Raw genomic sequence first — 15483 nt, 5'->3', positions numbered from 1 at the left:
TAGAGGACACGTGACTGTTAGGGTGAACATTATGCAATACAAAGAGCATCCATGCTTGAGCCAACTGAGTCATATGTTTTCTGTAAATACGAATAGGCTGTCCATCATTGTTACAGCTATAAGAACACCCAGGAAGACATAATAACGCAGCAGCGTTGGCCGGAGTGAACTCCTGGTCAACAATAGCTTGGTGATATTCACACAGAACCCTCTTGAGCCTCAAAAATGGGTTATTCAGCAAGGTGTTGATCGTATCCCGATCAAAAAGGATAATCTTTCCCCTCACCCAGGATTGGTTGACAAACTCCTCCCCTTCCAATGGATACGCATTAGCATAGAATTCGCGCACCACTTCAGGGTCAAACTTGGCATGTGGTTTGGCCACCACACCCCACTTCAGTGCATGTAGAGGTGTCATGAAAGCAGGATATTCATCCGCTTCCATTTCCACTCGTCTTTCAGGGACGAAAATCCAATTAAGCAGCAAGTTATATCATTCCTGTTTCCCTTTCTTCCTGAACCTGGAACGATCGAACTCCACTGGTGGTTGTGAACCCGATGTACCTCTGAGTTTCTTCGGGGGAGGGTGTGGCTTGTTGGCCACTGTTTTCTTTCTCAGTTGTCCGCTCATGATGTGAATGCTTGTTAGATGAGTGATGATGAAGGTATGCAAGAAATTTGAGAGGAAACACGATTTGCTCTTCGTGGTTGGAGAATGAGGAAGGAGGGGATGAACCCTAATCCCGTTTCTGTCCAATTTAAAGAACCAACTCGTGGGCCTCTCGCTTAAGCGAGATTTTCTCGCTTGAGCGAGCATGACTGTTGAGTTCTCGCTTGGGCGAGGTAAATCTCGCTTAAGCGAAAAACTCAGAGTTTTCCACCTGTTTCTCTCGCTTGAGCGAGGGATTCTCGCTTGAGCGACGAGAAACAGTAAGCAAAAGTGTTTTTACCGCTTAAGCGAGGATAATTCGCTCAAGCGAAGAGACCAAATGTGGGTCTCGCCTGAGCGAGATAGGACTCGCTTGAGCGAGGACAGTCTAATCCCTTTTTTTTTTTTTTTTTTTTCATGAAAGGAAAAGAAACTGGATTGCCTTCCAGGTAGCGCTTCTTTAACGTCACTAGCTTGACGCCTGTTCATCTTAAGCTTCTGAAAGAACTGTGGTGAGCCGCTCGACGACACCACCCAGATAAGGTTTTAATCTTTGACCATTAACTATCCAACTCCGCTGAGAGGCTGGATCTTGTAACTCAATTGCACCGTGTGACTTGACTGTTTTGATTAAGAATGGTCCTGACCATTTTGACTTCAACTTGCCTGGAAAGAATTTCATCCAAGAATTGAATAGCAAAACAGTCTGACCCACCCGGAAATCTTGTTTTCTGAGCTTCTGATCATGATAAAACTTGACCTTTTCCTTGTACAATTTGGAAGACTCATAAGCACTGAGTCTCATCTCGTCCAATCGTTGAAGTTGCAACTTTCTATGATCACTTGATGCCTTTACATCCAAATTGAAAAACTTGAGGGCCCAGAATGCTTTGTGCTCAAGCTCAACAGGCAAATGACAAGCCTTCCCGTATACCAGCTGAAATGGAGATAGCCTAGTGGGAGATTTAAAAGCAGTGCGGTAAGCCCAGAGTGCGTCATCCAACTTGAGAGACCAATCCTTTCTTGAGGTGGACACATTTTTTTCAAGTATTCTCTTGATCTCTCTATTAGATACTTCCGCTTGCCCATTGGTCTGCGGGTGGTAAGGAGATGCCACCTTGTGCCGGACTCCATAATGCTGAAGGACCTTCTGCAGTTGAACATTGCAGAAATGGGATCCTCCGTCACTAATTAGAACCCGAGGTGTGCCAAACCGACTGAATATATTTCTCTTCAAGAACTTAACTACGGTTTTGGCATCATCCTTCTGTGCAGCTACTGCTTCAACCCATTTAGACACATAATCCACTGCTACCAAAATGTAAACGTGTGAGCAAGAAGGTGGAAATGGTCCCATGAAATCAACACCCCAACAGTCAAATACTTCAATCTCCTGAATATTAGTTAACGGCATTTCATTCCTCTTGGAGATTCCGCCAGTTCTTTGGCATTTGTCACATTGTTGAGCAAATTGATGTGCCTCCTTAAAAACAGCAGGCCAGTAGAAACCAGACTGAAGGACTTTAGCAGCTGTCCTCTCTCCATTGAAATGCCCTCCATTGAAATGCCCTCCATATGGCGAACTGTGACAATGCCATAGGATGCCCTTAGCTTCTTCAGTAGACACACATCTCCTCAGTACTCCATCCGACCCAATTTTAAAAAGATGAGGGTCATCCCACACAAAATGTCTAGAATCCCGCAAGAACTTCCTCTTTTGATGCCAGGTAAAGTCTTCAGGGATGACCCCTGCAGCTTTGAAATTGGCCATGTCAGCAAACCATGGCCTTTCTTGAATCGAGAGAAGCTTCTCATCCGGGAACTCCTCCACCACCTCTGATTCTTTCTTTGTTACCTCCTGATTCACTAACCGTGACAAGTGATCCGCTACACAATTCTCACTGCCCTTTTTGTCCTTGATCACTAAATCAAATTCCTGCAACAATAACACCCAACGCAACAATCTCGGCTTGGAATCCGATTTGGTTAGCAAATATTTTATAGCAGCATGGTCAGTATAAATGACCACTTTTGACCCAATCAAGTATGATCTAAATTTTTCCAAAGCATACACTATGGCTAGTAATTCCTTTTCAGTGGTGGCATAATTGATTTGTGCTTCATTCAACACCTTACTAGCATAATGTATGGCATGGAACACTTTAGATTTTCGCTGTCCTAGTACCGCCCCGACTGCATAATCACTAGCATCACACATTAGTTCAAAATCAAGATGCCAGTCGGGTGCGACTATAACAGGAGCAGAAATCAGTTTTTGTTTTAAAGTTTCAAAAGCATTAGCACACTCAATATCAAAATGAAAAACAGTATCTTTGTTAAGAAGATTACTGAGTGGCTTTGCAATTTTAGAAAAATCTTTAATAAATCTTCTATAAAAACCTGCATGTCCAAGGAAACTCCGAATTCCCTTGACATTGAGTGGTGGTGGAAGGTCCTTGATGACCTCAATCTTAGCCTTGTCAACTTCGATGCCTCGGGACGAGATTTTGTGTCCCAGAACTACCCCCTCAGTCACCATGAAGTGACACTTCTCCCAATTCAACACCAAATTTGTATCAACACATCGTTGCAAAATGATGTCCAGATTTGCCAAACAACTCTCAAATGACGACCCGAAGACCGAGAAGTCATCCATGAAAACTTCAATGCATTGTTCCACCAGGTCAGAAAAGATAGCTAACATGCACCGTTGAAATGTGAAAGCTGTCTTCTCTTGATCCTCTGGATCCACAGTGATCTGATTGTAGCCTGAATATCCATCCAGGAAACAATAATATGCTTGACCAGCTAATCGCTCAATCATCTGATCCATAAATGGCAGAGGGAAGTGATCTTTCCGAGTGGCTTGATTCAATTTTCGATAATCGATGCACATGCGCCAACCAGTGACCGTTCTAGTAGGAATTAATTCATCCTTTTCATTCCTAATGACAGTCATACCCCCCTTCTTTGGGACCACCTGAACCGGACTCACCCACTTACTATCAGATATGGGATAAATCATCCCAGCATCCAATAGTTTAATCACTTCTTTTTTAACCACTTCCTTCATAGTTGGGTTAAGACGTCTCTGCGGTTGTGCTACTGGTTTATAGTCATCTTCCATGTGAATTTTATGCATGCAATAGCATGGACTGATTCCATGTAGATCAGCTAATGTCCACCCAATTGCACCAGCATTTTTCTTGAGCACCTCAATAACTTGTTGTTCTTCTGTAAAAGATAAGGTGCTGCTGATAATCACCGGTTTCTGACCTCCTTCTTCCAAAAATACATATTTCAAGTGCACAGGTAGTTGTTTTAGCTCCACCTTTGGAATTTCAGAACTTTGATCTTTACCCAACTTCTCTATATGACTCTGATCAGATGGAACCTTGCGAGATGCATCCAACTCTGCCAAATGTGACTTCATTAATTTATCCTCTATAGGACTGTTGCCTTCCAGCTCTCCCATCAAGACCTTTTCTAAGGGATTAGTGTTCTTCATATGAATGTCATCAAGCAACAATAAATTCTCAATGACATCTACACGAAAGCAATGTTGTTTATCCTGTGGATGCTGCATAGCTTCAAAAACATTAAAGTTGACTTCTTGGTCCTCCACTCTAACCTTCAGCTTACCGTTATAAACATCAATAGTGACCCTTGCACTTTTCATGAAAGGTCTACCTAGAATCAGGGGAACTTCCTTATCCTCTTCAATATCCATGATAACAAAGTCGACAGGAAAGACTAACCCATCAACTTTTACCAAAACATCCTCAGCCAGTCCATATGGGTACTTAACAGATCGATCCGCAAGTTGCAATGTCATTCTGGTAGGCTTGATCTCTAACTCCCCAATCCGTCTCAGCATTGAAAGGGGCATAAGATTAATGCTAGCCCCCAAGTCAAGCAGCGCCTTTCCCACAGATAACTCACCGATTGTGACTGGTATTGTGAAACTGCCTGGATCTTTAGTCTTTGCAGGCAAAGACGTCTGAAATATAGCACTGCACCCTGCTTCCAATGTTACAGTTTCTTCTGACATTTTTCTTTTCTTTGTCAACAAATCCTTCATGAATTTTGCATAAACAGGCATTTGTTCCATAGCTTCCATAAAAGGAATGTTGATCTGGAGATTCTTGAATAAAGCTAAGAATCTCGCATACTGGCGCTCTTTATCTTTCTTGGAAGGAAATGTTGATCTGGAGATTCTTGAATAAATCTAAGAATCTCGCATACTGGCGCTCTTTATCTTTCTTGGAAGGACGTTTTGGATAAGGGAGATCCTTCAACTGAGGTAATTCAGTTTTATTTTCATCATCGTTCTCCCTTGTAACAGTTTCATCATCATTCTCCCTTGTAACAGTAGTAGTAATATCACCTTCCTCATGTTCTACCTCCTTACCTTTATGTATATCTCTGTTTACTTTTTCGGATGTTCCAACTTCATTTCCACGCAATACTTCTTGCTCAATAGCTAAATTCTTGCCAATGCTTTTACCAATAACCTTACCACTTCTGGTAGTGATAGATTTGCAGTGCTCTTTCGGGTTGGTCTGAGTGTTAGCGGAAAATTGCTGTCTGTCTGCATTCTGCTCTACCATTTGCTTGGCCAACTGACCCACTTGAGTCTCTAGATTCCTGATGGATGCGTCAGTATTTTTCTGATTGGAAATAGAAACCTGCATGAATTTTTCTAATGTTTCTTCTAATTTTGTTTGTCGCTCATGCATTGGTGGATGTTGACCTTGCTGATATGAAGATTGATATGGTGGTTGTCGGTTAGATGGTCCAGCTTCTTGCCTCCACCCAAAATTAGGATTCTGATTCTGATTTCCCCTCCACCCCTGTGAAAACTGGTTGTTGAACGAAGGGTTGTTGGGGAAATTACCCTGACGAGGTGGATTATTGACATACTGAACTTCTTCTTCTGGTCTGTTACTATGCATTGAACAATGACCACTGACATGATCACCACCACAATATTCGCAACATAAGACCTGCTGATGGACTGGAGGAGTCTGAACCACATTAAGTTGTTGAGGCAACTTGGTCATTTGTTTGGTTAATGCCTCAATTTGTTGAGTTAGAATCTTATTCTGAGCTAGAATTGCATCAGAAGTACTCAAATCCAACACCCCTCGCTTCTGCACTGTCCTTCTGTTATGCTGAGCTTGTCTGTCTGTAGCAGATAGAGCAGTGATAATTCTCGTTGCCTGTTCGGCATCCACCGACATCATAGTACCACCAGCTGCAGCATCTAGAATCATCTTCGTTTCTGGTTTCAACCCATTGCAGAAGATGTTTAATTGATCAATGTCTTCAAAACCATGATTCGGGCATTTCCTGAGTAATGCCTGAAAACGTTCCCAAGCTTCATAAAATGCTTCATCAGTCCCTTGCCTAAAGGTGGATATCTCAAACTTGGCATGTACATACCGAGCTGGTGGGAAAAATCTGGTTAAAAACTTGGACTCCAAGTCACTCTAACTCGTCAAACTCTGAGTTGGATGAGATTTCAACCACTCTCTAGCTTCACCCAACAAGGAGAAGGGGAATAGCATCATATAAGCAGCTTCCCTCTGAGAATCATTATAACCCATGGTGGCCACCAATTCATAGAAATTATCAAGGTGAGCGTACGGGTCTTCATAATCTTTTCCAGTGAATTGGTGAGCACTGACCAGATTCAAATAGGCTGGCTTGATTTCCACAGTCCTATCTGTTTGAGGGATAACAATACTCGAAAAGTGCCTTGGGCCCTGGTACATGGCATAATCGCCTAAAGTCCTCCTTGGAGGATTAGGCCTTTGATTATTTCCTGCAGCATTATTCTCCATTTGATTTGATTTAGGCTCTGAATCTTCAGACTGTTCAGAGCTACACTGTGCTTCCGTAATACCTTGATTCTTCTTCTTAGCTTTCGCTTTCTTTCGATTGCTCTTCGCTGACTTCTCAATTTCAGGATTGTACTCCAATTGCTTGTCAGTAGCTTTTCCTCGCAAAAGCATAAATAAGACAACTATTGTAGAAGTTAGCACAAGGGTTAGCTATTCAGAAAAAAAAAATATAATTAAAGAATAACTATGTACAACTCCCAATCGAATTTATAAAGAACTAATATAAATCGCTCGATGCTCCCCGGCAACGGCGCCAAAAACTTGTTAGTTATTTTTTTGTAACGGCAAGTGTACCGTATCGCACAAGTAATAAAGTCCGGTAAGGTACCAGATTATCGTCCTCAAGGAGCGGAGTGGATTTATACTATTTCCTACAAGAATCAATTGAGCATTTATATACAAATTTTGGTTGATAAATTTGCATTGGTTTAAATAATAATAACTTGACTAAACGATTTTTAACAATAAAAATAATATAGTCGGGATCGAAACTTCATCATTCTTTCCCTTTATACATCCATAGATTCAATTCTTAACAACCTGTGAAGTTACTGAATTTTGCTCATACATTTTTCATAAATCAATTACATCAGTTCCCTGAATGTAATGTTCTTAAATTATCACCCAACTTCCAATTCCTTAGATAATTGGATGACTTGCAGATCCAGTATCAAGTTTAACTTCCCAGTTACACTTGAACCTTAAATCATGAATTCAGTAGTTAATTGAAATCATGCAATAAATCTGGAATAACTTTCCAAAATCAAATAACATTAATATAGAATTGAATCCAGGAGTACAAAAGTTTAAGAAGATTACATTTCGATTCCCAACTATGAAGAACTAGCCACTCATTCTCGCCATTATAATGCCTAAATCATGAACTAATACGAAAAAATGAGTAATAGAACCGTTTCCACGATTTCTATCTTTTCTCCTGTGTATTTTTTCGTCCAGATCTCTTTTTTCCAATGACTGACTGCCTTTTCCCATTCTGAAACCGCTACTTCTATCTCCAACTTCCATACTCTCGCCCAAGCTAGATATTCTCGCTTGGGCGAGGATCCAAGAGATTCCCAGGCTTGAGCTCCTCGCTTGAGCGAGGGATTCTCGCTTGAGCGACGAGCAACAGAGGCAATTGATGAATTACCGCCAACTACCTCGCTTGAGCTAGGACGCCTCGCTTGAGCGAAGATCCGTCGCTTGAGCGAGAAGCATCAGGTATTTTGTTGCTTTTTCTCTTAGTTGTCGCTGGAGCGACTCTTTTCTCGCTTAAGCGAGATATGCACTCTTCAGAATCTTCATCTTTCTTCTTTTCTTCTCCTCTTTTCTTTATTTATTAACCTGAAACAACAAAAACGTAATAAATTCCTAGATAAAGCAAAATTAACTAAGTTATCAGGAATTGTATACAATTATAACATAAATGCATACTAAGTGCCCCACAAATCATGTACAAATTTACTAATTTTTGGCACTTAACAGTATATGAAAATGAGTTTAAACAAGGAATGAAAAAATGGAACCGTGAGTTGAGGTGGGTTTAGGAAAGAAATGAACCTACTATGTTTTACTTGGTTAATGGAGTCTGGTCCCCTTCCTTCTTGGTTTGCCAAAAAAACTGCTTAATGTACTCTAGTAACTACTTAGTGTTTAGGGATAAGCCAAGTTGTTATCTGGTTTAGAGATGAGGCTATCAGATTTTTTTAAAAAAAGGCTGCTCAATATGTGTTTTAAAATGAGATAGGACTGCTGAGTGTTTGAAGTTAGTGCTAAGTGAGGCTATATAGCCTCACTAAGGTTTAGGGTTAGGGTTACTAATTTTTTTAAAATAATTAGTGTTTAATTTTATGAGTGTTTCTTAATCGCGAACCAGTCCTGAACTTTCTTAAAATTTTAAAAAGATGCTGGACAAAATTGGGTATTAATGTGAGCTTCTTTATTAAGTGTAGTGTGTTTGATCAAAAACATAAACAACTGTAGTTTTCCTATATTTTGTGTTCCAACTTGGGAGAGTGTTTTGTCCCTAACAGCATCTCACCATCATTACCATAATCAGAGAAAAGAAAGGTTTTTGGGAGCATTATTTAGAAATTGTCCAAGCCAATTGATGACCATATTTCAAGCTCAATTGTTGCTGCTGAAGAAACCAATTTGAATCCAATAAAACCAAACCCAATGCTTAATTATCATCTTACCCATAAATCATGCCATTAGAAATATACTTGTGATAGCTAATGATTTGTCGTAGTAGTTAGAAAATAAAAGTGAAAGAGAAAAGTTTTAGAGATTTTGTTTAGATTTGTGGAGAAAGATACAAGAGACAAAAACTAAAAGAAAATATATAAAAAATCTAGAAGTAACAAAGAGCAAACACGTGTTTTTATGAGACTAATGTATGGTAGGTTTCCACATTCCTTCAATAAAATATTTCCTCAAACAAACTAGGAGATAATTTATATCTTTAGATTTACTCATTTTTTACATGTATCTTATTTCTCTTCTCTCTATTTTATTAAAAAATAAATAATACACATGTCAAACAATATGCGAATTTAATAAAATAATTTATCTCTTTTATAAAATATTTTATTCTCTTAACCAATATATCTCTTAATAATATTTTTGTTGTTCATACACATAATAAATCTAGATATGGAATCCAAAATCCAGTATTAAAAAGAAACTCAAATCTCTTCCACTTGAATCAGGCATTTGTTTCTGAGACATGTTTTAAGGAAAAAGAAAACAACACAAAATAATTTATCTCTAATCTTTAAAATTATTTATTTGTTAATTATTGTTTTTAACTTAACTATAATAAGTAATAAAATAAAATTTAACAACTCAAGTATTTCACAAGCTAAAAACTAGTACTATGTATAAATGTTCAATACCTCATGAGATATGAAATTAGGAATAAGATCATTGGTTCCACACTGCCTCACAACTCTCAACTATTAAAAAAGGAACATTTATTAGCATATAGTGATTTTCTAGGTGGAGTCTTTAACTTTGCTTTTCATAGGTTATAGATGATGCTAGTAATGGTTTTCTAAATGAGCTCCTTTAATTATGTGTAAATGTATACATATATTTTTGACATATTTATTTATGTCTCTCATTTTAATATTGAAAAATAATGTCTCTCATACAGATTGATGTTCAAAAATGATTTATTTTGCAAATGGAAAAGAGACATTGGTTCTAAAAGTAGATAGCATTTTCACAACTTTTTTTCTTCTGTGGCACCTAATTGCAGAATGAGCTGAAATATTTTGTACCACTACATACATAACATACATGTAAACTAACAAGGGATGTTCCAAAAATATATATAAACTAACAAGGGTAATGTGTGAGTAATTTATCCTTTGACTACATATTAGTATATTACATCCTAAACTATTCAACACTTCAACTAATAATCAAGTACCTTATTCTAATTTCTGTACAAAATAATCTTGCATGAAGCTTAATTAGTAAATTTCTTGCATTATATAGACATAGAGCGATGCTTTGGCAATCTTTCACCATAATGATAGGGTAGTAGCTTCTTCATTGCAAAAGAATACTTTTTATCCTACTATATGTGCTTGCATTCCTTTTCCAAGTTCAGAAATGGTTCTGTTGAAACAGTGCTTCCTTTTGTAACACACAATATATATCAATGACCCTCTTGCAAAATTGACAACTTTGAACTTGCAGCAACATAATTCAGTCTTAAACCCAAAAATGCTATGGATTTTGTAGCTTAATCAGTTCCCAGCTAGAGAAAAAAAGCCTTTTGAACTAGGGGACCTTGCTAGCATAGAAGAAACAGCACCACTATGTTTAACCAGATATGCAATAAATGTTATCCATGCTGCAGAACAAAGGCACACCAGAAAACCAAATAGGACTCCATTCACTTCAGAGAGGAAGAAATCTAATAACAGATATCCATAAATCATTATTACCAGCACTGATATAGTCCAAGACACCCTCTACATCACAAAATTGACAAAGTTATAGAGAAGTGTAGTAACTACTTTTATCATTTGGAACTATGGTTAAACAAGTACTACAAAAAAATGGTATCATTTCAACATTATGTTAAAGTAATTTGTATTTGATAAGCAAACTCAACTCAAGCATATAACTTTAGGGAAAATAGCAGTACTGAAAGAACAAACCAACTTTTTAAGAGTCCGGTTTTATGACTAAAACTTAATCCTTATTTGTATGAAAACATGACGACCTAATACACGAGGCTCTCAGTCCTCTCACCTAGTCGGGTTTGAATCCTTACTCTGTATGTGCTAGCAAAACATGCAATGCAAACAAACCTTCTTGGTGGTTTAGATTCATGTTACATTATATTATTTATAGATTTAACATTCCAGTTATACACATGTGCACATAATAGTGGAATCATCTTGTCATTACTGGAGAACCAAATCAGCTTCACTCACAGAAATGTTCCCTACAGTTTTTACATACATGGCCTAATGTAACCTGCTTAGACAATCCTTAATATGAGTGGACAGAACTTATGATTCCTTTATCAAAATAATTAAATCAGAGTTTAATACTAACTTTGGATTTAGATAATAGGGACACCTTTTATATAGTATTTCACTATATTCCTTCTTACTGGAAGAGAACTTTGGAAGAATATAATTTGAACTAAATAAAATATCACAACTAAATATGGAGAACATTGCCAATTTTTCTTCTCAAGTTATCAAATACTTTGTACTTCGAACTTAAGGACAAGGATCTGTTGTCCCAAATCATGTCTTGGACTAATGATACTGAAGCAAAAATAGAAAAATAATGAATATTTAATTTTCTTAATAGACATGGCAAGTTTTCATTGGTCCGGGATATGGTTTATAACATCAGATCCTTGTCCGAAACTTAAAGTATTGTAATCAAAGATAACTAAAAGTTAGATGAATAGCTTACCTCAACTACAGGTCCTATTCTAAAGGTTCCCATGACTTCCTCTTTGGACACCAAAGTAAGAAGAGGAATAAGTGCAAAAGGAATTTGTATTGCCTGAAGCACATTAAGCCATTCATTCAAGGTATCCAATGAACCTTCTGATGTATTAAAAACAATTGCTACAATCATAGTTGGAACAATTGCACAACTTCTAGTAATCAAAGCCCTCAACCACTTCTTTATATTAAGATTCAGAAACCCTTCTGTTATAAATTGCCCTGCATATGTGCCTGTAATAGTGCTACTTTGTCCAGCTGCTAACAAACCAATACCCCATATATAGAGAATTGGAAACAAACCTCCACCATACTTCTCCTCAAGATATTGCCCTGCATTTACTAGTCCTATGTCCTTGGCCTGTTCTGTACCATAGAACACTCTTGCGAAAACCGTAATCACGAAAAGATTGATCACTAGAGTGATTAAAAGTGCAACTGAGGACTCAATTGAGTAGTAGTTTATAGCCTCTTGAACTTGGCTTTTGTTATGGATATCAATGTCCCTTGATTGTACTAATGCTGAATGGAGGAAAACATTATGTGGGGTTATAACACAACCAACAATTTCCACTGCTTGGCGAAGTGTTTTTGAGCTAACTCTTGGGATCAAAAGACCTACAAGAAGCATCCAAATCTATTGATTAATTATAGGAACATGGATAGAAATATAGAACTTGATAACATATATGTGTTTGGACATAGGCAGGGGAAATGAATGATGATATCATCCGTGTGTTTTAAATTGCATTTGAGGTCACAGTTGTGGTTACTGTGATTGTTATCATTGTTGTCACGGCGGATTGCGACCATTACAGTTTGAATTATTTTGTTACTAAAAAATATTTTTTAAAATTGATGTGGCCCGATACTGTTACTTTGCCGCAATGATGTGGCCCAAATGTGATCCGATGCGGTTGGATTATAGTTCGATGCAGTTGTATCATTATGATTCAGTATGATGTGGTTGCAGCGGTCACCATAACCACAATATTGTGGCCGCGATGCAATCCATAATTTGAATGACTAATATCAACAATGAGAATAAAATAAAGTAGTATATTTATCATATACATGCAATCAAATGAATGTGCTCAAACCATGTCATTAGGTAAAGTTGTATTGTACCCATCAGAAGTTCTTCTTCACTGGGATTTGTATCAAAGAACATCCAAGCAAAAGAGAAGGCCATAGTTCCAATGAAAACTGCGAAAACACCTTCCAACTTCCTTACTCCATAGTTCTCAAGAAACAGAAAGAAGAAACTGTTCAACAAGAGACAAAACTCTTGAGTAAAAATGAATCATAATTTGTTTCTATTTTGTCATACTAACAATGTAATATGTATATAATGACAAGTAAGAGTGCAAGTATTTTTTATACTATAACCGAGCAAATCATCCACCATTCAATAGTTAAAATCTCAAAAACAATATCTTTAGGATTAGTTTGAGAGTTGGATTTTGGAAGGAAATGAAAGGAGAAGGAAGACTTGAGAGTCATGAAATACACTTGTGTAATGACATCCAAGTCTTCCCTTTTCATTCATTCCCCTCCAAAATCTAACTCTAAAACAAATCCTTAATTGTAGGAACAATATTTTATACATCTACCCTTTCACCATTGATTCAAATTCTAGAACATATCTGGGCCACAATATTGAGGTGTATTAGATCACAATGATACAACTGTATCAGATTACAATGCAAATGCATCAAATAAATTTAGGTTGTAACCCATCGAATTCAAAAATATTTTTTAATTATAAAATAATTGATGTTGTAGACTTCAATCCACACAGCAATAGCCCAATGACTAGTAACTACATGTATTGAAATTGATAATTAAAATAGCTTAGCTCACCAATCTGAGGCAGTGATAATGACACCAACCCAAATGGGCAAAAATCCATTGCTAAGAATCTTAAGAGCAATAGCACTTCCAATAACCTCTTGAATATCAGCAGCAATCAATGCCAACTCTGCCAACAACCACAGCACCAACCTTGCCCAATTTGAATACTCCTCCCTGCACAGCTCCGCCAAGTGCCGCCCCGTCGCCACCCCTAGCCTCGCCGACAGAAGCTGTATCAGCAACCCCATTATGGTTGACCACATCAATAGCCAAAGCAACGAGTACCCTGCAACTGCACCAGCTTGTAAATCCCCTTCCAAGTTCCCAGGGTCCAAAAATGCTACGCTCATAAGCAACCCTGGCCCTGTGAACAACCAAAGCTTCTTCCACGAGAAGGGTGGCACCACCGTGGAACCAGTGGCGGACTCTAAGTCGAATATATGAACCTTGTCTTTGGCTGCATATACAGCATCTTCTTCTTCTGCATTTGCATTGTTTGAGATTGAGGGTAACGAGTGTGGGGATGATAATGGTATTGTTTCGCAATCAGAATGTAACAACCTGTTTTCTTCTGCTTCATTATCTTGGAGTTTTTGTTTGTTGTATTTGCTTTGTTTTTGTTTTTGTTCTTCTTGTTGTGACTGATTGTTCATGTTTTCATGCAATGGGAGATAGAATATAATTGGTTAAGGTAGTGTTTTGTTCTTTATTATCTTGTTTTTGGGTTAGGTAGGAGAAGAAGGTGGAGAAATTTTAGCACAGATATTATGGCAGCGATAGGGAATGAGATTGTATATGCATGCATGACCGCATGCTATATTTGTAGCATTTTCTTTTAGGGATGCTATATTTATGTTTATACCAATTTTGCACTGCCATGTTATAACTTGTGACTTTAGTCTAAATATATGAAAAGAAGTATGAATATTTTCATACATAAAACCCGCCCTGATTAAATATTTTAGAATGATGACTCGTATCCTAGCTTATGCTGCTTACAAACTTTGGATTTCTACTTATAACTTATCAGTTTAAATACATACCATGGATCATTTAATAAAATTTTGATATTTATTAAAAAGTAACACACCATTTTAATTATATTTTTCATTACTTTAATTTTTTTTAATTATATGTCAAAATTATATTTGAAGAGATATAGTTGTGGATATACTTTTGAGACATGTGATTTGTATTTCTTCATATGACTTGAATGAGTAAGACTTCTCTCAATAATGGAGAGGGAATTACTCTAAAAAATTAAAGGAAAGATAATATGCAATATTATTTGTGTTTTATTTATTTATGAAGAGGTTGCAGTTTTGCTCTTAAAAGAAAAAGAATTTTTATCTAATGGAGAAGATTTTGTTAGAAGATAAATGAGTTACTAACCAACCAAGATCCTCTGTCCCAAAAGTTCCATGTCTTCATGTATCAAGCCAATCATATATCATTAAATTACATAAAAATGTTATTTTATATATTTTTTAATTTTCTTTTCAAGTATGTGTCAAATTTCTATTGGATTGGGACACCAAAAAGTGGGACAGCTGATCCCCATTCCTATCTAGTGTATGGGATGAGGATCACATGTCTCCATTCATGTCCCACTTGGTGTATCAAGCCAATCATAGAGTTTCATTCATTTAAATAGAAAAATTATAAAAACAGAAATTAATATTTTAATATTATTCTGTGATGTTTGATTGGTTTTGGATAGGAAGACAGCAAAATTGTAGCACAAGTGATCATTTTCCTTAGTGTATGTAGCATTTAGCATTTATTGTATTCAAGTGCAATCTATTGGTTGTGCAAAAAGAAACACACAGATATAGTAAAATCCTCTTGTTGAGACTGAAAACATGCCTAAGTTATAAAATTACAACCAATCATCTACTCTATAATCTTCTAGTTCAAAAAGAAACACACAAATATAGTAAAATCCTCTTGTTCAAATGCAAATAACCTTCTTTAGTTCAAGGAAGTCTATATTGAACTACAACTTTCCTTTCAATCACAACCATTCATCTACTCTATAATCTTAAAACATATCTTTATGTCAATCTAGTATTTCACTACATTTTATTAT

At 37.0% G+C, this 15483-nt stretch overlaps 2 protein-coding genes across 2 annotated transcripts; both read right to left on the bottom strand.

Moving 5' to 3' along the window:
• Positions 1140-7581, bottom strand: LOC109327378. The gene is made up of 5 exons (XM_019560497.1): positions 7447-7581; positions 6179-6705; positions 4895-6058; positions 3554-4857; positions 1140-3142 (listed from the first exon to the last, which is right to left on the bottom strand). Exons 1-5 carry the CDS (start codon positions 7579-7581, stop codon positions 1140-1142), a joined length of 5133 nt encoding a protein of 1710 aa, XP_019416042.1.
• On the bottom strand, positions 9918-14083 carry LOC109336890 (metal transporter Nramp2-like). Its single transcript, XM_019573719.1, has 4 exons — positions 13404-14083; positions 12669-12805; positions 11506-12158; positions 9918-10541 (listed from the first exon to the last, which is right to left on the bottom strand). The coding sequence occupies exons 1-4, from the start codon at positions 14045-14047 to the stop codon at positions 10314-10316; spliced, it is 1662 nt and encodes a 553-aa protein (XP_019429264.1). The 5' UTR covers positions 14048-14083; the 3' UTR covers positions 9918-10313.

Source organism: Lupinus angustifolius, chromosome LG02 (genome assembly GCF_001865875.1).
Source record: "Lupinus angustifolius cultivar Tanjil chromosome LG02, LupAngTanjil_v1.0, whole genome shotgun sequence".
NCBI lineage: Eukaryota > Viridiplantae > Streptophyta > Magnoliopsida > Fabales > Fabaceae > Lupinus > Lupinus angustifolius.
This window is presented reverse-complemented; position numbering and strand designations above follow the sequence as displayed.

Bases quoted from the DNA above. Each gene is read 5' to 3' on its own strand.
- LOC109327378 (XM_019560497.1), bottom strand. From the start codon at position 7,581: ATGGAAGTTGGAGATAGAAGTAGCGGTTTCAGAATGGGAAAAGGCAGT. The intron at 6,059-6,178 runs GTTGAAATCTCA...ATCCACCTTTAG, and splicing joins TTGGGTGAAGCTAGAGAGTG to GCAAGGGACTGATGAAGCAT. The intron at 4,858-4,894 runs GTATGCGAGATT...AAGAATCTCCAG, and splicing joins AAGAAAGATAAAGAGCGCCA to ATCAACATTTCCTTCCAAGA.
- LOC109336890 (XM_019573719.1), bottom strand. From the start codon at position 14,047: ATGAACAATCAGTCACAACAAGAAGAACAAAAACAAAAACAAAGCAAA. The intron at 12,806-13,403 runs GTGAGCTAAGCT...CTTGTTGAACAG, and splicing joins ATTATCACTGCCTCAGATTG to TTTCTTCTTTCTGTTTCTTG. The intron at 10,542-11,505 runs GTAAGCTATTCA...TTTGTGATGTAG, and splicing joins GAATAGGACCTGTAGTTGAG to AGGGTGTCTTGGACTATATC.